This window comes from Anolis sagrei, chromosome 10 (genome assembly GCF_037176765.1).
Source record: "Anolis sagrei isolate rAnoSag1 chromosome 10, rAnoSag1.mat, whole genome shotgun sequence".
Taxonomy (NCBI): domain Eukaryota; kingdom Metazoa; phylum Chordata; class Lepidosauria; order Squamata; family Dactyloidae; genus Anolis; species Anolis sagrei.
This window is the reverse complement of record NC_090030.1, coordinates 31,316,722-31,340,328: the sequence shown is the minus strand read 5'-3', so window position 1 is coordinate 31,340,328 and position 23,607 is coordinate 31,316,722. Positions and strand designations below refer to the sequence as shown.

The window sequence follows — 23,607 nt, the reverse complement described above, 5'->3', positions numbered from 1 at the left end:
AGGCTAAACATGCCCAGCTCCTTAAGCCGCTCCTCATAGGGCTTGTTCTCCAGACCCTTGATCATTTTAGTCGCCCTCCTCTGGACACATTCCAGCTTGTCAATTTCTCTCTTGAATTGTGGTGCCCAGAATTGGACGCAATATTCCAGATGTGGTCTAACCAAAGCGGAATAGAGCATGGGGAGCATGACTTTCCTAGATCTAGACACTAGGCTCCTATTGATGCAGACCCAAATCCCATTGGCTTTTTTTGCCGCCACATCACATTGTTGGCTCATGTTTAACTTGTTGTCCATGAGGACTCCAAGATCTTTTTCACACGAACTGCTCTCGAGCCAGGCATTGTCCCCCATTCTGTATCTTTGCATTTTGTTTTTTTTTTGCCTAAGTTGAGTATCTTGCATTAACTTCTTTTTCTGTCTATTTGTTTTAAAACATGTTTTTTGGTGCTTAATTTGTAAAATCATAACGTAATTTGACCTTTATTAGGCTTTTCCTTAATTTCTGCTTATTATCCAACATTTTCGCTTATCCAACATTCTGCCAGCCCATGTATGTTGGATAAGCCAGACTCTACTGTAGTTATTACAATGGGATTTTCTGAGGCTGAGAGTGTGTGACTTGCCTAAGGTAACCTTGCCAAGAAAACCGCTTGGAGCCATGAACCAGAAACAAAACATTAACACAGAACTTTGTCCTTAGTGGAAAGCAAAAGAGGTCGAAAGGAGGCCCAAGCTGTATAAATATAGAATCCTTTTAATTTATATTTTGGTTAATAATTACAATACATTGTTGGCTACATAACAAGAGCAGGTTCGATAGTGCATACATTCTTCAGACAGGCAGGGATCGGTCCATCGTTTTGGGTAGAACGAGTTGCGGACTTACTGAAATTGATCTCAACCACCAAAGTGATCTCGGCACCAAGAGCTCGGCGAAATTGGACCACATGCCCAAAGATTATGGGAGCGTTTGCTTGGCCCATTGTCCTCACAGTCTTTTCAAATTCAAGGTTAATCATCTTCTTTTATCATTTTACTTGTCTACCGGAAAAGAAGTGGCAAATCCACTCTGCAAAAGAGTTATCTGATTTGCTAAATCGACTTCAGGAATCTGTTATCTAAGGTGCTGACTTTGGATAACAGATTTGATGCCTAAACTTTGGAAGTTTTCAGAAATAGGAGTGAATATTTTGGCCTCCAAGGCTTCATAATTACAATACATTGTTGGCTACATTACAATACATTGTTGGCACATTTGCCAAGCTTTTATGTCTTCCTGGGCCATCTAAGAGCCACTATAGTTTGACTGATAGGAAGTGGCAGGATTCACTTTCTGCCCTTTGTAACATTTGACTCTCCAATATTTTGCGGGTGAAAACTGGGACTCATGGATCCAAGCAACACCAAACCGTGGTTTGCAAGCAAACTACTTTGACCTCCTCTTGCAACCACTGAAGTAAGAAAGGAAGTGGGATTTGGAGACGGAAACCGGGACACTTTAAAAATGCTGGGAAAAGTGGGATGGCAGAGAACTAATTGAGATCATCCTTGCCAATTTGGGACTGTTGGAAGGCACACAAAGTATTCTGTTATTCAAATATGATGTCATATGACAGGTTTATTACTTACATACTCAATATAAAGGAGCAACTTCTCTTTGTCATGGATAAATGCCCATATTCATGTAGATCAGTAGTTCTCAACCTGGGGTCCCCAGATGTTTTTGGCCTACAACTCCCAGAAATCCCAGCCAGTTTACCAGCTGTTAGGATTTCTGGGAGTTGAAGGCCAAAAACATCTGGGGACCCCAGGTTGAGAACCACTGATGTAGATAAACATAATAGTCCAATCTGTCTGATGATTGAGTCACTTGTAGATGTTTCGAAGGACTATTTGTAGCATCCAAGGTTGTGTCGGAGAAGAGTTCTACACGGTGACTGTCAGTGTGTATTTCATGTATGATGTATGTTTAAATGTAATTTTATGTAGTAGAATTGTGATTGTAATAGATTTGTATACCCAGGATGTATGTTTACAGAAAAGAGCTGTGAGAATGTGACCCTGAATTCTTGCTGTGTGAAGAATTAGGTAGTGTCAGAGATAACTCCTTTCCAGCTGCAGTTCATCTTCAGTGCCTACCTCTTTCACTTTGTGTTCTCGCTGATGGTGTGTGTTGGATTTATGAACTGCTCTAGTAAAGCTGAAACCTGCTTTTTACCGGTGACTCCAGAGGATCACAGAGCTTCTGTGATCCTTCTGGTAGCGCTAACAGTGACCAGGTTACAACAAGGTATCCCGAGTGTAGTTCCTTGTTTCGGTGTTGGTGATGAAAACACCTTCTTCAGGTAATGAATTCTTCTTAATATATCAACAGGAGACAAGTCTCTGGTACTACAATTACATGTATGAAAAGAACAACAATATACATAAAACAGATATGCTATAGCACCCCTATTGTTATGTTGACATTCAACCAATACATAACTAATACAAGATAGTGAAAGTAATGTTCACATGACTTACATTTCATTAAGTACACCTGGAATACCTTGTTGTAACCTGGTCACCGTGTAGAACTCTTCTCTGACACAACCTTGGATGCTACAAATAGTCCTTCGAAACATCTACAAGTTACTCTTTAAAATTATCATCAGACAGATTGGACTATTATGTTTATCTACATGCAGGGCCGTAGCCAGAAAAAAATTTCGGGGAGGGTTGACAATTTTGGGGGGGGGGGGTGGGGGGGGTTGAAACCTGCCTCCTAGCTCACGCTGAAGCAAAGAGCACAGCAGGGGGCAGAGCAGCCTTCAATAGCCTGCAGCTCCGCCCCTGTCAACCACCTCCACCAAGTCTGGCCTCCTTAATGAGAGCATTCAACACACACACCCCCAACTTGGTTGCTTCACTACATCGGCTATTGCTGCAAGTAATGACAGTGTGAATAAATTGACAATATTTGTTTGAGATAGTGCTTACAGTTCTGGAGGGACTCTTAATTTTTTGCATCTCATAGACTTAGCATGGGGATTTGGTTAACCAGTTAAAAGTCATGAGTAAACCAGGTTTTTTTTTAAAAAAAATCTGAAACATTTCGGGGGGGGGTTGAACCCCTAAAACCACCCCCTCGCTACAGGCCTGTCTACATGAATATGGGCATTTATCCATGACAAAGAGAAGATGTTCCTTTAGTCACACCCCTGACTGTGAGAGCCATTCAGCAGTGGAACTCTCTGCCCCGGAGTGTGGTGGAGGCTCCTTCTTTGGAAGCTTTTAAACAGAGGCTGGATGGCCATCTGTCAGGGGTGATTTGAATGCAATATTCCTGCTTCTTGGCAGAATGGGGTTGGACTGGATGGCCTATGAGGTCTCTTCCAACTCTTTGATTCTATGATTCTATATTGTGTATATAAGTAATAAAAATGTCATATGACATCATATTTGAAGTTTCAACAACAATAACATAATACTTGGTGTATCTTAGCAATAGATATATGTGTTTTTATATACTGTTGGAAGGCACCCAACATCATTGGTCTCGAGTTTGGGCATGATCAAACAAATTACAGTATATCCTTGCTTATCGAACCTTCGCTTATCCGACATTCAGTTTTATCCGACACTCTTATCCAACGCCCCTTTTCCTCCAGCATTTCCCCTTCAATTAAAGGAGTGTTCCCAACTCTCTCTCCATTTCCAATAACCAAAAAAGCAAGACAAGTAAGAAGAGGAAGAGGGAGGAAAGGGGGAAAAGAGGCAGGACCGGAAGCGGAAGCGTCCTCTGGGATTTCCAGACGCCCTTCCCTCTGGGATTTCCAAGCTCCTCTTCCGCATCCGGGCATTTCCTTGCCCCGAGGCCTTGCCTTAATGAGTTCCTATTGTTATTATTCTAGGTGTCTAGCACTGTGTCGGACGGGTAACAATAGGAGACTCTGTATTATCCAACATTTTCATTTATCCGACGTTCTGCCGACCCATTTATGTCGGATAAGCGAGACTCTACTGTACAGATCAATCCAGAAGTAGTACACCCTCTGAAGTCGCAAAGAATTCCCTGAGTTGTGGTAGAAATATACTTCTTTGGGCCTTGGATGCCTTTTTGCTTTCAAGCATTGAGAGTGGTTTCACGGGAGGGAAATCCAACAGGCATGGGGGACCTTTGGCCCTCCAGGTGTTTTGGACTCCAACTCCCACCATTCCTCAGCTGCTAAAGGAAAGGGCCTGAGGAATGGTGGGAGTTGGAGTCCAAAACACCCAAAGGACCAACTTTTGCCAATGCCTAGAGCCACTGACCTTAATGGCTTTGGATTCCCCCCAGAACTGACCTGTCCCATGGACATATTGTTTGGGGAGAACTCAAATGGAAATCCAAAGAGTCCAAGAAGCAAATTTCTGGACTTCAACGAGAATTTTGGGCCCTTGAATCACTCCCCATGGAGGATATTTGGGAGGTTATTCTCAACCGGAGCCTGTCCTGCAAGCTGTGGGGAAGCCTTCGCTAATGAGACCGGATCCCCTTCTGTCCGGGAAATTTCCTGCTCTTAACAAAAAAAGCAATATATAATAACAGTATTATATAAAGGGTACTACTACTACTACAGAGTAAACAGAGTTGCAGTCAAAGGGAGGTGACGTAGACATCCCAAAGGGGAGGCAATGCAATGCTTTCTCTCCCAGAGTTGAACAGTGCAGCCCTATTGAGCTCCATGGGTATTACTCCCAGGTAATTGCTGCCCAAAGAGCTTCCCTTTGGAGAGATTTTCGCTATTTCAATATACAGGGTTAGTCAAAATGAATAGGCCAATAAGAAAATTAATTGTAGCCGAATGTATGTTTACTGTAACCAAACCACAGCTACGTAGCGACAGATAAACTATCAAAGTTTTTTTTGAGCAACACACATGTACGTTAATGCCGCTAGGTGTCGCTAGGAGTCGCTGTTTTCAAAATGGCGGAATCAGGCAAAGAGAAGGCGTTTTGTGTGATGACATTTGCTAAAACAATGTCAGTAATTACGGTCCAGCGAGAATTCTTCCATTCCTCCTGTGGCCCCCCAGGTCCCCCGACCTCACACCATGCGACTTTTCTCTCTGGGGGTATGTGAAAGACACTGTGTTCCGACCTCCATTACCGCTGACCTTGGACGACTTAAAACAGCGCATATGTGCTGCATTTGATGCCATTACGTCGGATGTGCTGCAACGGATGTGGAATGAACTGGACTATCGCTTGGACGTCTGCCGTGTCACACGGGGCGCCCATATCGAACATCTCTGAAGGTGAGACAAAACTTTGATAGTTTATCTGTCGATACGTAGCTGTAGTTTGGTTACAATAAACATACATTCGTCTAAAATTAATTTTCTTATTGGCCTATTCATTTTGACTAACCCTGTACATATTAGAATCATAAACAGACACCAATAACACAAATGTTAAATTAAGGGGAGTCGGTACAGACGCGCTTAATATTAGTGCGTATACAATACAATGGGTACAGCTTAGTTTTCAGGCAGTATTTCTGCTGGTTAGACTAGAACGGATACAGATGAAACCAAAGCTGGAACGACCACTTCTGCAGTGGATTTTCCTATGTCGAAGGAAAACATCCCCCCATATGGTCTGAAATCCTATTATTTGATCCAAGGAGGGCTTAATTCGACCAGCGAGTCAACATAGAGGTAATTAATGTGTTGTGGAAGGCTTTCATGGCCGGAATCATGGGCATGTTGAGAGATTTCTGCGCTCTCTGACCATGCTCCGGAAACATTCTTTCCGGACATTTCACCCACCTTAAATAGCATTAAATGGCCTTGCAGCCTCAAAGCCTGGCTGCTTCCAACATCTATGTATGGCAGGTACCCTCAGAGGTTGTGAGGTCTGTTGGAAACTAGGCATGTGGTGTTTATTAGGCCTGGTCAATCCATGGTTCTAAATGGTTCTAAAGTACTTACAAAACTAAAGTTCTGGTGGTGAAAATTTCAGAACTCTAACAAAACTCAAAATTTCATTATAAATGGCAGTTCCTAATTGGTTCTATCATAAAAAATCACCAATAATGAAATAATAATTAAATTTTGAAAGTTTTGTTAGAGTTCTGAAATTTTCACCACCAGAACTTTAGTTTTGTAAGTACTTTAGAGCCATTTAGAACAATGGATTGCCCAGGCCTAGTGTTTATATATCTGTGGAATGATGTCCCGGGGTCGGAGAAAGAACTCTTGTCTGTTGGAGGCAAGTGTGAATGTTGCCATTGGCCACCTTGATTACCATTGAATGGCCTTGCAGCTTCAAAGCCTGGCTGCTTCCAACATCTATGGCAGGCATCCTTAGAAGTTGAAGACTCTATTGGAAACTAGGCAAGTGAGATTGATATATCTGTGGAATGATGTCCAGGGTGGGAGAAAGAACTCTTGTCTGTTGGAGACAAGTGTGAATGTTGCCATTGGCCACCTTGATTAGCTATAAATGGATATGCAGCTCCAAAGCCTGGCTGCTTCCAACATCTATGGCAAGCATCCTCAGAAGTTGAGGACTCTATTGGAAACTAGGCAAGTAAGATTGATATATCTGTGGAATGATGTCCAGGGTGGGAGAAAGAACTCTTGTCTGTTGGAGACAAGTGTGAATGTTGCCATTGGCCACCTTGATTAGCTATAAATGGCCTTGCAGCTTCAAAGCCTAGCTGCTTCCAACATCTATGGCAGGCACTCTCAGAGGTTAGGGGTCTGTTGGAAACTAGGCAAGTGAGGTTGATCTGTGGAATGATGTCCAGAGTGGGAGAAAGAACTCTTGTCTATTGGAGGCAAGTGTAAATGTTGCCATTGGCCAACTTGATTAGCAGTGAATGGCCTTGCAGCTTCAAAGCCTCGCTGCTTCCAACATCTATGGCAGGCACTCTCAGAGGTTAGGGGTCTGTTGGAAACTAGGCAAGTGAGGTTGATATATCTGTGGAATGATGTCCAGGGTGGGAGAAAGAACTCTTGTCTGTTGGATGCAAGTGTAAATGTTGCCATTGGCCACCTTTATTAGCAGTGAATGGCCTTGCAGCTTCAAAGCCTGTCTGCTTCCAACATCTGTAGCAGGCATCTTCAGAGGTTGAGAGGTCTGTTGGGAACTAGGCAAGTGGGATGTGTGTATGTATATGTATATATGTGTGTGTATACATATATATGTATATATGTGTGTGTATACACACACACACACACATATAATATCTATAGAATGATGTCCAGGGTGGGAGAAAGAACTCTTGTCTGTTGGAGGCAAGTGTGAATGTTGCCATTGGCCACCTTGATTACCATTGAATGGCCTTGCAGCTTCAAAGCCTGGCTGCTTCCAACATCTATGGCAGGCATCCTTAGAAGTTGAAGACTCTATTGGAAACTAGGCAAGTGAGATTGATATATCTGTGGAATGATGTCCAGGGTGGGAGAAAGAACTCTTGTCTGTTGGAGACAAGTGTGAATGTTGCCATTGGCCACCTTGATTAGCTATAAATGGATATGCAGCTCCAAAGCCTGGCTGCTTCCAACATCTATGGCAAGCATCCTCAGAAGTTGAGGACTCTATTGGAAACTAGGCAAGTAAGATTGATATATCTGTGGAATGATGTCCAGGGTGGGAGAAAGAACTCTTGTCTGTTGGAGACAAGTGTGAATGTTGCCATTGGCCACCTTGATTAGCTATAAATGGCCTTGCAGCTTCAAAGCCTAGCTGCTTCCAACATCTATGGCAGGCACTCTCAGAGGTTAGGGGTCTGTTGGAAACTAGGCAAGTGAGGTTGATCTGTGGAATGATGTCCAGAGTGGGAGAAAGAACTCTTGTCTATTGGAGGCAAGTGTAAATGTTGCCATTGGCCAACTTGATTAGCAGTGAATGGCCTTGCAGCTTCAAAGCCTCGCTGCTTCCAACATCTATGGCAGGCACTCTCAGAGGTTAGGGGTCTGTTGGAAACTAGGCAAGTGAGGTTGATATATCTGTGGAATGATGTCCAGGGTGGGAGAAAGAACTCTTGTCTGTTGGATGCAAGTGTAAATGTTGCCATTGGCCACCTTTATTAGCAGTGAATGGCCTTGCAGCTTCAAAGCCTGTCTGCTTCCAACATCTGTAGCAGGCATCTTCAGAGGTTGAGAGGTCTGTTGGGAACTAGGCAAGTGGGATGTGTGTATGTATATGTATATATGTGTGTGTATACATATATATGTATATATGTGTGTGTATACACACACACACACACATATAATATCTATAGAATGATGTCCAGGGTGGGAGAAAGAACTCTTGTCTGTTGGAGGCAAGTGTGAATGCTGCAATTGATCACCTTGATTAGCACTGAATAGCCTTGCAGCTTCAAGGCATGGCTCTTTCTTGCCTGGGAAAATTGGAAGATGTCGATTGGACCTGGACAACTGGAAGATGTCACCTTTTCTGGAAAAACTGAGGTTTTTCCTACCCTAGCGGGTCAGATAAATCCAAATTTTGGAAGTATTTGGAACTCTTGTCTTTTTGAGGCAAGTGTGAATGTTGCAATTGGCCACCTTGATTCGCATTGAATGGCCTTGCAGATTCAAAGCCTGGCTGCTTCCAACAGACTTCCCAAACTCTGAGGGTGTCTGGTATAGATGTGGGTGAAACATCAGGAGAGAATGCTTCTGGAACATGGTCACAGCCCAGAAAACTCTCAGCAACCCATAGAGGTAATTCTTATTGATCCAGTAGTGAAAACTCACAAATCGGGGCCATTGAGGGTTGATTTCCATCGACAGAAATGTTGTTACCGGTGTCCAATATATAGCAATCGCTTAGGTTTGCAGATGACTTAGAATTGCAGAATTATTCCTTAGTATGTCAGTGTGACCTTTGCAGGCAAACGTCTCTGGAGGAATTAATATTTCTGAGCAAGACGAAGAAGAGGTTGAGTCTCGTGCATTTTTAGGAGGGCACAGAATTGAAATGCCCAAACAGAAGCGAATGAGTAAGTTAAGTGCTTTTACAGTTGACTTCTTGGGTTTCTATGGCTTCTCTAAACATGGGATCCTTTCCCATTGGCTTCCAAGAGGGTTTTCAATTCTCTGTTTCATGGATTGGAAGGTTTTGCCTTCCGACTCGCAGAATGCATCGTAATCATGCCGTGGCTTTATAGGAACTCTCAGTGCAATGTCCCATGGAAATGCCGAGATTTGCACTTTGAGGAGCAGTCTTCAGAATTCTCCAAACAACACAGCACAAGATTTTAAAGTGGAATCACAGTGCTATAACGATGCAGTGCGGATGGGCACCAATCGAGTCCAGGCAATAATTTCGAAGACTATCTCCAATATGTAGAAAAGTCCTTTTGACGTTCTTAGAAAACTATCAAAAATTCAAACAAAATTAAAAAATGGCCTGGTCAGCCTAGACTCCACTAGACTCATTGAATCTATAGGATCGACCTATATACTGGTTGGCTTCATGGTCTCGCTTTAGGTAAAGGTAAAAATTTCCCCTGACATTAAATCTGGTCATGTCTGACTGTGCATCTCCATTTCTAAGCCAAATAGCCGGTGTTGTCCATGGACACCTCCAAGGTCATGTGGCCAGCATGACAGCATGGAGCGCCATTACCTGCAGAAGCGGTACATATTGATCTACACATATTTTGCATGTTTTCGAACTGCTACATTGGCAGAAGCTGGAGCCAACAGTGGGTAAAAGGTAAAGTTAAAGGTAGTCCCCTGACATTAAGTCCAGTCATGTCTGACTCTGGGGTGTGGTGCTCATCTCCATTTCTAAGCCGAAGAGCCAGCGTTGTCCGTAGACACCTCCAAGGTCATGTGGCCGGCATGACTGCATGGAGCGCCGTTACCTTCCCGCCGGAGCGGTACCTATTGATCTACTCACATTTGCATGTTTTTGAACTGCTAGGTTGGCAGAAGCTAGGGCTGACAGCGGAAGCTCACGCCGCTCCCCGGAATCGAACCTGCGACCTTTCGATCAACAAGCTCAGCAGCTCAGTGCTTTAACCCACTGCGCCACCGGGGGCTGCTCACCCCAATCCCTGGATTCGAACCGCTGACCTTTTGGGGTCTGGTGCTCATCTCCATTTCTATGCCGAAGAGCCGGCATTGTCCATAGACACCTCCTAGGTCGTGTGGCCAGCATGACTGCATGGAGCACCGTTACCTGCAGAAGCAGGACCTATTGATCTACTCACATTTGCATGTTTTCCTGAAACTAAAAACTGGAGATATTCAACGAAGCCAATTACGATTCAGTTAATGAAGGCCTGGGGATACCCAACTTTTCTCAAATTCCAATGGAGAGGCAAGAGGTACAGAACTGATTTTTTTTTTTTTGGAGCAAGGACTGAAGGAGCTCGGTATAATAAAGAAACAAGACAGAGATGGAAAGGATGAGGAGGAGAAAGGAGCGTTGGGAGGAAGAACATCAGAGAAAGAAGGAGAATTGGAGGAAATAATCAGTGCTGTTGGAGGAATAGGGCTGTAAGAAGAAATTTAGAAGCACTGCAATCAAAGTTTTAATTTTTTTGTAAAAAATATGAACACTCAGGGGGAAGTGAGGGAGGGAGACTCTGGGCCACAGGATGATTTCGTCCCCCCTCCCTAGTTGGGAAGGCTGGGCGCCATGTTTGGGACAAGATGCCCCAAAGAATGGAAGTGGAGGAAGGGGGGAATGAGGGGAGGAGGAGAAGTGGGGGGGGGGATTACTAGGGACAAGGGTTCACAATGGATCAAGCCACAAAACGATTTTTAATAGAAATGGAAATGATGTCCAATAAATTAAGAATATCAACACTGAACACCAGAGGTTTAGGAACAGTAATTAAAAGAAGGAGGATTGAAACCCTACTGAAAAAAAAGATGCAGCGGATGTTATCTTCTTACAGGAAACACACCAGAATAAACCAGGATCGAATGAATTAAAATCGAGCTGGATAAGAAGCTATGAAAAATCTTTTGGGTTGTCCAAATTGAGAGGTGTAGCTATAATAATTGCAAAGAAATGTAACTTTGTAATAAACAAGGTATTGAAAGATGAGAAAAGTAGATATACAATAATGTACGGTGAAACAGGAAAGGATAGGTACTCATCTCCATTTCTAAGCCAAAGAGCCGGCATAGTCCATAGACACCTGCCAGGTCATGTGGCCAGCATGTCTGCATGGAGCACCATTACCTGCAGAAGCAGTACCTATTGATCTACTCACATTTGCATGTTTTCAAATTACTACGCTGGCAGCAGAAGACCAAACTAAAGTCCATACTGCAGATGAAGAGAGAGAAAACTGAGGCCTTCCCAATGTTGTCGTACAAGGTGGAACTCATGCCATGCTTCACTGCTGGTTAGGGCTAATAGTGATGTTTGGAGGACTACACATCATCCATCTTTGCTTGGGAATTATCCCGCTCTATTCTTTCCTAGGTAGAGAAAGAAAGAGGCTGGCCTGAAATATACTAAAGCACCCCCCATGATAGCACAGTGAGTTAAATTGCTGAGCTGCTGAACATGCTAACCGAAAGGTCGGTGGTTCGAATCCAGGGAGCGGGGTGAGCTCCCACTGTTAGCCCTAGCTTCTGTCAACCTAGCAGTTCAAAAACATGCAAATGTGAGTAGATCAATAGGGACCACTCAGGCGAGAAGGTAACGGCACTCCATGCAGTCATGCCAGTGGCCACATGACCTTGGAGTTGTCTACAGACAACGCCGGCTCTTCAGCTTAGAAATGGAGATGGGTGTCAACCCCCCAGCATCAGACACAACTAGATTTAATGTCAAGGGGAAACCTTTACTATATCCTAAATGTGAGCTCTTTAGCTGGAAGGTAAATTGAAAGACAGGGAAGGATTGCCTCTGGAAAGAAAAGAAAGAAAGAAAGAAAGAAAGGGAATTATCCCATTTGTGGGTGCGGCAGAAAGAGTATTGATTGTTGAAGGTACATTCTGTCCCATCTTTGCCTAGCAAATCAACAGTGGCGAAGCATACGTCACCGTCCTTTCAGCATGCTTCACCTGCGGCCGGTGCAAATCCAATTCTGCAATCCAGTTTCAGGAAGGAGGAAAAACAAAATGAGGGGCTGGAAAGCAAGCTAAGCAAAGGTTGCTTGATACCTGGAACTAGGAAGGCCAGAATCCCTGATTTAAGAGACCTCCCTGGATTTTGAGAGGCAGCGTGACTCGGGGATCAACCAAATAGGGAGAATATTTGGTACACGAAAGAGAGTGAGAGGGAAGTCCCACAGATATGCCCTTGTTTTGCAATTGCAGCAAATGGGGAAAGTGAAAGGATTTCCAGATGCCAAGGACGGACGAATCTGTGCTTTGGGCAACTGGTCTTCTCTTCTTAATGCCATTCAGTCCTCAGAGCAGGCTTTGAGAAAGGGAAGGTCAAGGCCAGTGCTGCCTGGCCACAGATACAGAAGGCAGTGGTGGGCTACACCGGAGGAGCCGTGTATTGGATCACGGAGTTGTAGTCAGGTGGAGGGCTGTGGCATTCCAGGCTGGGATCCATCGGGAGAAGAACCGATTCCTCCAAGGCGCTCTCCTCTTCTGCCTCCTGAACCTCCGATCGCTGGTATTTCACTGGGTCGCGTCCGGTTTCAGAGAAGACGGACTCCTTGCTCTTGTGGACCATGGCTTTCCTCCTGCAGTGGAAAATGGAAGCAAACCCATTGATCAGCAGAGGCTATATTGTAGTCTACATTATGTCAATTTACACATACTTTGAGTCACCCCATGGCACTCCTGGCTACTTGAGAATGCCTCTGAAAAACAGGCCTGAGAGAGCCTGTCTTAGTTCCCCTCAGTTTGTGAGAGGTCTCTGTGTGAGAAGGCCTCAGTGTGAGGTAGGCCTTAATCTGTGAAAGAAGGCCTCACAGTGTGTGAAGCTTAGTAGCTGTCAGTCTGAGGGAGCCTCAGTGTTAACTCACCTCAGTCTGTCAGAGGTCACTGTGTGATAAGGCCTCAGTGTGAGGTAGGCCTTAATCTGTGAAAGAAGGCCTCACAGTGTGTGAAGCTTAGTAGCTGTCTGCGGGTGCCTCAGTGGTAGCACCCCTCAGTCTGTGAGAAGTCTCTGTGTGAGAAGGCCTCAGTGTGAAGCTTAGTAGCTGTCAGTCTGAGGGAGCCTCAGTGTTTGCTCCCCTCAGTTTGTGAGAAGTCTCTGTGTGAGAAGGCCTTGGTGTGAGGTAGGCCTTAGTCTGTGAGAGAAGACCTCACAATGTGTGAAGCTTAGTAGTTGTCAGTCTGAGGGAGCCTCAGTGTTAGCTCCCCACAGTCTATGAGAGGTCTCTATGTGAGAAGGCCTCAGTGTGAGGTAGGCCTTAATCTGTGAAAGAAGGCCTCACAGTGTATTAAGCTTAGTAACTGTTTGAGGGAGCCTCAGTGTTAGCTCCCCCTCAGTCTGTGAGAGGTCTCTGTGTGAGAAGGCCTCAGTGTGAGGTAGGCCTTAGTCTGTGAGAGAAGGCCTCACAATGTGGGAAGCTAGTAGCTGTCAGTCTGAGAGCGCCTCAGTGTTAGCTCCCCTCAGTCTGTGAGAGGTCTCTGTGTGAGAAGGCCTAGGTGTGAGATAGGCCTTAATTTGTGACAAAAAGGCCTCACAGTGTATGAAGCTTAGTAACTGTTTGAGGAAGCCTCAGTGTTAGCTCCCCTCAGTCCGTGAGAGGTCTCTGTGTGAGAAGGCCTCAGTGTGTGGTAGGCCTTAGTCTGTGAGAGAAGGCCTCACAATGCGGGCAGCTTAGCAGTGTCAGCCTGAGGGAGCCTTAGTGTTAGCTCCCCTCAGTCTGTGAGAGGTCTCTGTGTGAGAAGGCCTCAGTGTGAGGTAGGCCTTAGTCTGTGAGAGAAGGCCTCACAATGTGGGCAGCTTAGCAGTGTCAGCCTGAGGGAGCCTTAGTGTTAGCTCCCTTCAGTCTGTGAGAAGTCTTTGTGTGAGAAGACTTCAGTGTGAGATAGGCCTTAGTCTGTGAGAGAAGGCCTCACAATGTGTGAAGCTTAGCAGCTGTCAGTCTGAGGGAGCCTCAGTGTTAGCTCCCCACAGTCTGTGAGAGGTCTCAGTGGGAGAAAGGCCTCAGTGTGTGAGGTAGGCCTCGGTATGAGAAGACCTCATGTTTGAAGCTCCAGTATGAAGGCTGAACTTTATTTGCATCATGAAAACCTTGTTCTTGTATACAGTGCAACTATATTATTTTCCTATAAAGAAAAGTCTCCTATGGAAGAGATAACATTGGTCTGTGTGATTTTTTTTTTATCACTTTGGGCTATTGGTGCTGGGTCATAGAATCATAGAATCATAGAATCAAAGAGTTGGAAGAGACCTCCTGGGCCATCCAGTCCAACCCCATTCTGCCAAGAAGCAGGAATATTGCATTCAAATCACCCCTGACAGATGGCCATCCAGCCTCTGTTTAAAAGCTTCCAAAGAAGGAGCCTCCACCACACTCCGGGGCAGAGAGAATTGTGGGAGCTGGAGTCCAATTTATTTATTTATTTATTTGGAAGTTTTCTATACCGGCCTTCTCACCTCAGCGAGGGACTCAGGTCGGTTTACAGCATATATAAAATACAATCATATAAAGAACAACAAGTGCAAGTCATTACATATTAAAATAGTCCAATACAGTACAATAAAAACTCATCATTACAATTTCCTAAGCCAAATCGTCAATCCAGTCATAGTCATAGTCATACTCATAGTCACAGTTCATCATAATTCATCACAGGGAGAGGTTCTAGGTTCAGTCCTCAAATGCCACATTCCAGAGCCAGGTTTTTAATAATTTCCTGAACATCAGGAGGGAGGGGGCGGATCTGATCTCTAGTGGGAGGGAGTTCCAAAGCCAGGGAGCCACCACCGAGAAGGCCCTGCCCCTCGTCCCCACCAACCGTGATTGCGAGGGTGGTGGGACCGAGAGCAGCCCCCCCCTCCCCCCGGAAGATCTTAGTAGCCTTGATGGTTCATAGGGGAGAATCCGTTCGGACAGGTAAACTGGGCCAGAGTCGTTTAGGGCTTTATAGGTCAGAACCAGCACTTTGAATTGTGCACGGAAGCTGAGTCCAAAACACCTGGAGGGCCAAAGTTTGCCCATGCCTGCTATAATCCATCCTGTACCATAACAACTAACTATTGTTGTTGCTGTTAGCAATTAATGCTGAAATGTAGTACTAGCCAGCAACCTCTGTCTCAATGTGGACATTGAATCTGCTCTAGGTTTTAGTCTGAGCTATCCAAATTGTGTTCCACACTCCTTCATTAATAGTAAGGGTTTTGGACTAGGTGGCTCTTGTGGTCCCTTCTGACTCTATGGTTGCAATATTTGGTCCCGAAACCACATCTCATGGCATTGCAAAGAGGAATGCTCCTGACGGAGGGCGACATGATATCCACCCCTGCATCTCCTCTATGGTATTCTTGTGGTTCCCTTGTATTTGTTCTTCCCATTCCAGTATTAGTGGTCCCCGAATGACTCCACAGCTCTGTTGGCATTTTAATTTTGCAGGCATTAAGCCGGTCAATAGAGAAGGCCAGAAAGATGAACCGATCTATGTAGCTTGGACTTTTGCCTGAACAAAGCTTGCCGTGCCAGATAAAACAAGAGCTTTGAAGGCTTCCTCTGGCCACACACAGAGACCCCCTGCAGCCGCATCAATGTGAGAAAGGCTTGCGAATTGGTCGGTAAAGAACGAGATGATCACTAAAGAACAAGAAGTTTACTCTTTGTAATGCAGAGCAGCATATATACAGTAATGAGGACAGTTGCATTGACTCACACAATGTCTTGCTTGCATGCTGGTTGCTTCTCCTCCTGAGAAAAATGTATAATATCACAAAGGACGACCACCTCACCCGCCTCATAGGAAACCTGCTACAAAACAGGAGCTTCTTTGTTGAGTTCCAGGGCCAGAGAAGCAGATGGCGGAAACAGAAGAACGGCCTGCCTCAGGTGAGTGTGGTCACTCCATCCATGTCCAACATCTACACAAATGACCAGCCACTTCCCGAAGGGACAGAGAGTTTCATCTATGCTGATGATCGTGCAATTACTGCTCAAGCAGGGAGCTTTGAGATGGTAGAACAGAAGCTTTCCGAAGCTCTAGATGCTCTTACTGCCTACTACAGGGAAAACCAGCTGATCCCTAATCCATCTAAAACACAGACATGTGTATTTCACCTTAAGAACAGACAAGCATCCCGAGCTCTGAGGATCACCTGGGAAGGAATCCCACTGGAGCATTGCAGCGCACCCAAATACCTGGGAGTCACTCTGGACCCTGCTCTTACCTACAAGAAGCACTGCCTGAACATCAAGCAAAAAGTGAGTGCTAGAAACAATATCATATGAAAGCTGACTGGCACAACCTGGGGATCACAACCAGACACAGTGAAGACATCTGCCCTTGCGCTATGCTACTCTGCTGCTGAGTACGCATGCCCAGTGTGGAACACATCTCACCACGCTAAAACAGTGGATGTGGCTCTTAATGAGACATGCCGCATTATCACAGGGTGTCTGCGCCCTACACCACTGGAGAAATTACACTGCTTAGCCGGTATTGCACCACCTGACATCCGCCGGGAAGTAGCAACCAATAGTGAAAGGACCAAGGCAGAGACATCTCCAGCTCATCTCTAGGTATCAGCCAGCACGTCAACAACTTAAATCTAGAAATAGTTTTGTAAGATCTACAGAGACACTCGCTGGAACACCCCAGCAAGCGAGAGTCCAAAAGTGGAAGGCTCAAACCCAGGACCTCAACCAATGGCTGATACCAAATGAGAGACTCCCTCCTGGGCACACAGAGGACTGGGCGACTTGGAATGCGCTGAACAGACTGCGCTCGGGCACCACGAGATGCAGAGCCAACCTTCAGAAATGGGGCTACAACGTGGAATCCTTGACATGCGAATGTGGAGAGGAGCAAACCACTGACCACCTACTGCAATGCAACCTGAGCCCTGTCACATGCACCAGGGAGGACCTCCTTGCGGCAACACCAGAGGCACTCCAAGTGGCCAGATACTGATCAAAGGACATTTAATCAACTACCAAGCTTGCAAACTTTGTATTTTGTCTGTTTGTTTGCTTTGTTCTGTTAGAAATGTAATATAATTGACTGGTTGCCCTGACACGACAAATAAATACACAATGTCTTTTAGGAGGGATTCAAACGGTATTTAGGTGTCCATGTGGAAGAACTTCTTCCAGCAGCTCATGAAGCACAACTAAAGTCTAAATATGTAACTGTTGCCAAAACTCCCAGGCTGAGCTAGCTTCTTTGGCATGGCCAACCAGTTAGCTTCGTGCTTTGCATTTCCAGTGAACACACTCACTAACTGATTCTTTACATGCCATAACAGAAGGCGCACAACAAAGCTGGCACCTCCTTGCTAGGAAACAAAACCCAAAGTTATTTATTTATTTATTTATTTATTTGAGTCTCCCTCAGGCGACTAAAAGCAGTGAACAACATCAATACAAAACATCACGAGACAAGTATAGGGCAATTAAAAACAATTGTAACATAAATCATTAAACATCAGTATAACGATCATTAGCACCTCAACAGTAAAATCAGAATCCAGTCTCATCATCCATTATTCCGTATTCCTATGTTCAATTACACTGTTTAATCAAATGCTTGTTCGAACAGCCAGGTCTTCACTTTCCTCTGAAACGTCAGCAGCGAAGGTGCCTGTCTGATATCTGCAGGCAGGGTGTTCCACAGCCGAGGGGCCACCACTGAGAAGGCCCTGTCTCTCGTCCCCGCCAAGCGCGCCTGTGATGCAGGTGAGACAGAGAGCAGGGCCTCCCCAGATGACCTTAGTGTCCTAGCCGGTTCATAGGAGGAGATGCGTTCAGAAAGGTAAGTAGGGCCAGAATCGTTTAGGGCTTTATAGACTAATGCCAGCACTTTGAATTGTGCCCGGTAGCAAACTGGCAGCCAGTGGAGCTGGCGCAACAGAGGAATAGTATGCTCCCTGAGTGCTGCTCCTGTTAGCAACCTGGCTGCCGAATGCTGGACCATTTGAAGCTTCTGAGCAGTCTTCAGAGGCAACCCCATGTAGAGAGTGTTGCAGTAGTCTATATGAGTTGTAACCAGAGTGTGGACTACCGTGGCCAAGTCAGACTTCCCAAGACTTCTTGGAAAGTCGGATCTGGCCACGGTGGCCCACGCTCTTGTTACATCCCGGATAGATTACTGCAACGCACTCTATGTGGGGTTGCCTTTGAAGACTGTTTGGAAACTTCAATTAGTCCAGCGGGAGGCAGCCAGATTGCTCACCGGAGCGTCATACAGGGAGCATACCACCTCCCTGTATGCCAACTCCACTGGCTGCCGATCCAGTTCCGAGCACAATTCAAAGTGCTGGTTTTGACCTACAAAACCCTATACGATTCTGGCCCAGCGTATCTGTCTGAACGCATCTCCCTTTACATCCCATCTCGGAGTTTGAGATCCTCTGGGGAGGCCCTGCTCTTGACCCCACCTCTGTCACAAATGAGATTGGCGGGGATCAGGAGCAGGGCCTTCTCAGTGGTGGCCCCTCACCTATGGAATTCACTCCCCAGGGAGATCAGATCAGCAACATCCCTCCTTTCATTCAGAAAGAAATTAAAGACGTGGATGTGGGACCAGGCGTTTGGGCAATCTGGCAGATGAATAAGGGACTGTGATGATGGATAGGAGTTGGACAAGGTGGAATGAAATACAAACTCTGAGTTGGCTATTGATTGTGTGATATATTGTTGTTTTTAATTGTTTTAATTGTTGACCATTTAATTGCTGGTTTTATATGTTATCGTATTTGTGTAGGCACCAAAATGTGCCTTTTGTAAGCCGCCCTGAGTCCCCCCTCGGGGGTTGAGAAGGGTGGGGTAGAAGTACACGAAATAAATAATAAATAATAAATAAGGTACGGGCGCAGGTGGTACACTAGCTTTAACTGTGTGAATACTACCCTGGTCACTGCTGAAATCTGGGGTTCCAGGCTCAGCGACGAGTCCAAGATCACTCCCAAGCTGCGAACCTGCGTCTTCAGGGGGAGTGTGACCCCATCCAGCACAGGCTGTAATCCTATACCCTGTTCGGCCTTGCGACTGACCAGGAGTGCCTCTGTCTTGTCTGGATTCAATTTCAATTTGTTCGCTCTCATCCAGACCGTTAGTAGCAGGTGGAAAGGAGTGACAGAGTTGGACATCATCTGCATACAGATGACACCGTACCCCAAAACTCCGGATAATCTCTCCCAGCAGCTTCATGTAGAAGTTGGCCTTCGTGCCACTTCAGCTCATAACCGCCAAGTCTCCATTCATTTTCTTGGTGTTGGAAGTTGCCCTTTCTTTCAGTCCTTGCACCTGACACAGCAAAGAAGCTGTTAACGTGTCCAAGAGGATTCCCGTCCTCAGAGTTGTGTGTTTGTCTTCTCTCAACTCTTGACACAATCTTTCTAAGCTTGGATGTTCTCTGTTTCCAGCCCCCTGCATCTCCCTTTTAACTCCAGGAAGAAAAGCAAGGCAAGACCAATAAACAGCTGGATTTGGGGGTGTGTGCAAGTATGTTTTGATGTCAGAGCTCCGTTTGGAAAACACGCTAAGCCTTTCCAGAGGTTTCATATGAAGGAAGAAGTCCTGTTTGTATTGGGTCCAGAATAAACGTTTTCAATAAAGAGAGAGATTGCAAACAAGGGTGACATTTTCCATGTTTGGAGAAGAACTGAGTCAAACCCGTTGTTGTTCCACATTTAGGGGTAAATGCAAAGATTTGTTTGCACTGGATCTCTATTTGCAAAGCCATAGGTCAGTTCCTTGAATAGATGAAATAAATGCTCCAGCTTCGATGTTTCTTAAACTGCTTAATTGATGATGGTTGCAATGCTAGAGGAGCAGGGAGGGCAAAGCCTGCAGGTTCCTCACCAAAATAACATAAAATCACCATTAATTATTCCTCTTTGAAGCCTCTGGGAACTGTGTTTGGCCTCTTAAAAAAGATCAAACGGTCCGCTTTTGCATCGTTTCATATTGTTGCATCTGTTGCATCTCAATGTGGGGAGATTGCAGACGTTGTATTGGAAGAAAAGTACGATCTGCTCAAGGAGTGGCAACCTGTGCTTGATGGGGTTGCACTCCCCCTGAAAGCACAGGTCCGCAGCTTGGGTGTCTTCCTAGATTCAGCGCTGACGCTTGAAGCTCAGGCGTCGGCAGTGGCTGGGACGGCCTTTGCACAATTGAAGCTCGTGTGCCAGCTGCGACCATACCTCGTGAAGTCGGGTTTAGCCACGGTGGTCCACAAGATGAAGTATCCTAGCGATGAAGATGGAAAATAAGGTCGAGGCATCCCTGTTTGACACCTGATTCCACCTGAAATGGGTCACTTTGGGAGCCATTGCCGTCCAAGACTGTTGCCATTATATCATCATGGAGGAGCCGCACCTCCATCTCGGGATTATTTAGGAAAGAATAATAGAATCATAGAATCAAAGAGTTGGAAGAGACCTCCTGGGCCATCCAGTCCAACCCCATTCTGCCAAGAAGCAGGAATATTGCATTCAAATCACCCCTGGCAGATGGCCATCCAGCCTCTGTTTAAAAGCTTCCAAAGAAGGAGCCTCCACCACACTCCGGGGCAGAGAGTTCCACTGCTGAACGGCTCTCACAGGAAGTTCTTCCTCATGTTCAGGTGGAATCTCCTCTCTTGTAGTTTGAAGCCATTGTTCCATTGCGTCCTAGTCTCCAGGGAAGCAGAAAACAAGCTTGCTCCCTCCTCCCTGTGGCTTCCTCTCACATATTTATATATGGCTATCATATCTCCTCTCAGCCTTCTCTTCTTCAGGCTAAACACGCCCAGCTCCTTAAGCCGCTCCTCATAGGGCTTGTTCTCCAGACCCTTGATCATTTGAGTCGCCCTCCTCTGGACACATTCCAGCTTGTCAATATCTCTCTTGAATTGTGGTGCCCAGAATTGGACACAATATTCCAGGTGTGGTCTCACCAAAGCAGAATAGAGCATGGGAGCATGACTTCCCTAGATCTAGACACTATGCTCCTCTTGATGCAGGTCAAAATCCCATTGGCTTTTTTTGCTGCCACATCACATTCCTGGCTCATGTTTAACTTGTTGTCCACGAGGACTCCAATATCTTTTTCACGTGTACTGCTCTTGAGCCAGGCATTGTCTCCCATTTTGTATCTTTGCATTTCGTTTTTCCTGCCAAAGTGGAGTATCTTGCATTTGTCACTGTTGAACTTCATTTTGTTAGTTTTGGCCAATCATCTCTCTAATCTGTCAAGATCGTTTTGAATCCTGTTCCTGTCCTCTGGAGTATTGGCTATCCCTCCCAATTTGGTGTTGTCTGCAAACTTGATGATCCTGCCTTCTAGCCCTTCATCTAAGTCATGAATGCAGATCCTGATCAGGACCGGGCCCAGGACGGAACCCTGCGGATGGCACTCCGCTCGTCACTTCTTTCCAGGATGAAGAGGAAGCCTTGGGGAGAATCACCCTCTGGGTTCGTCCATTTAACCAATTCCAGATCCACCTCACCGTAGTTTTGCCTAGCCCACATTGGACTAGTTTCCTTGCCAGAAGGTCATGGGGGACCTTGTCAAAGAAGGCATCACCATCTACGAACCCACACGCCCACTTCGGTCATCTGGAGAGGCCCTGCTCGTGATCCCACCCACGTCGCAAGCGCGCTTGGTGGGGACACGGGACAGGGCCTTTTCTGTGGTGGCCCCCCGACTTTGGAACGCCCTCCCAAAAGATCTCAGACAGGCCCCTACTCTAGCCGTTTTCAGAAGGAATTTAAAAACTTGGCTGTTCCGTTGTGCCTTCTCAGACTAGGAATCCCCACCCCAAGTCCTAGTAGCACCTTAGCATAACTAATCGTCGCTGCACACCGCACTTTTAATCCTACGTGCCTCCTGCCATTTCAGCACTTTTAACCCTTGTACCCCAGTGCGCCGGCCGAACCAGTTTTTAATAATGTCTTGATGTACTGCCACTGTCGTTATTTTGCTTATTGTTTTGATTTGCTTTGCTATTGTTGTGTTATGTTTCTCTATTGTATTGTGTTTTGAGGCTTCGGCCTGTGTAAGCCGCATCGAGTCCTTCGGGAGATGCTAGCGGGGTACAAATAAAGTTAATAATAATAATAATAATAATAATAATAATAATAATAAGGCCTTCCTGAAATCCAGGTACGCTCCATCCACGGCATTCCCCGCATCTATGTTGTAGGTTGCATCTACACTGTAGATGAGTGCACTTTGAATCCTGGGAGTTATAGTTTGGCGAGGCACCAATGCCACAAATGTATGTTTTCATTGCTATCTCATCCAGAGTTTTATCATTTTATGTCATGCATTTGGCTTGCCCAATGTACTTTTTTTCCATTATGTTATTTTGTACTGTTTATTTTACTTGATTGGTTTATTTATTTTATTGTGATGCTATTTTGTTGTTTATATTTTATGTTGCTGTAATGTATCGCTGGGCTTGGCCTCCTGTAAGCCGCTCCGAGTCCCCTTTGGGGAGATGGTGACGGGGTATAAATTATTATTATTATTATTATTATTATTATTATTATTATTATTTGGCAGCAAAGACTATCCTTAAGAGAAAGCTGATATCGACTAATATGGACCCATCTGGGTCGACTTACGCCAGAGCCATGATCCCATAAGGCCAGGAACGGATTTCCAGCCTCTTCCGGCTTTTGATTTCATCCAGCGTCAGCACCATCCCGCTGTCGGATTCGCAGTCCTGAAGGAAAGATAGGAGAGATGGAAGAATGGAGAGAATGAAAAAAAATGTAACACAGACTTTGTATTAAATAGGAAAGCTTTGGAACACCTTCAAAAAACCCCATGGATAGCAGAGAAGGCAGAAGCAAATCACAGAAATATCATTTGTCCCTGGTTGTAGGTAAGCAAAACTATGGATATGGGAGATCTTCCTACACACTTATCTATACTAGGTATTGTTAGGTATTGTTGGACCGCAGCCTGGATCACCGTAGCCAGGTCGTCCCTGGACAGGGAGGGGGCCAGCCGTCTAGCCTGCCGCAGGTGAAAGAAAGAAGGCGGTTCTGCTCACGGCGGAGAGAGACCTGGGCCTCCATCGTCCGCAGAGGGTCCAAAAGGACTCCCAGACTCTTGACCAAGGATGACGGGCGTAGCGCCTCACCATCCAGGGTGGGCAGATAGATGTCCCCACCGCCCGGTCGACCCAGCCATAGGATCTCCATCTTTGCCGGATTCACCCTCAACCTGCTGGCACGCAGCCATCCAGTCACGGCCTCGAGGCACTGATGGAAATAATCGGGTACAGAGTCCGGTCGGCCTTCCATCTTCAGCACCAGCTGAGTGTCATCGGCGTACTGATAACACTCAAGCCCAAAACCTCGAACCAGCTGAGCAAGTGGTCGCATAGAGATGTTAAACACCAGAGGGGAGAGAATGGCCCCCTGAGGAACCCCACAAGAGAGAGAGAGGGGCACAATTCAAAGTGCTAAGCCCTAAACGACTCCGGGCCTGTTTACCTCTCCGAACGTACTCTCCCCTACGAAACATCAAGATTATTAAGATCATCTGGAGGGGCCCTGCTCTCGGTCC

At 45.7% G+C, this 23,607-nt stretch overlaps 1 protein-coding gene across 2 annotated transcripts in view; it reads right to left on the bottom strand.

Moving 5' to 3' along the window:
* Positions 1-735: 735 nt before the first annotated feature.
* The window catches only part of LOC132763093 (vascular endothelial growth factor receptor kdr-like), a 290,667-nt gene continuing 267,795 nt past the window's right edge, over positions 736-23,607 (bottom strand). For both annotated transcript variants that reach the window (XM_067471671.1, XM_067471670.1), the window contains 2 exons: positions 22,656-22,756; positions 736-12,645 (listed from right to left, as the gene is read on the bottom strand). In XM_067471671.1, coding sequence (XP_067327772.1) covers positions 12,435-12,645; positions 22,656-22,756 — 312 coding nt within the window. In that variant the 3' untranslated portion in view covers positions 736-12,434. The remainder of the gene's footprint in view (positions 12,646-22,655; positions 22,757-23,607) is intronic.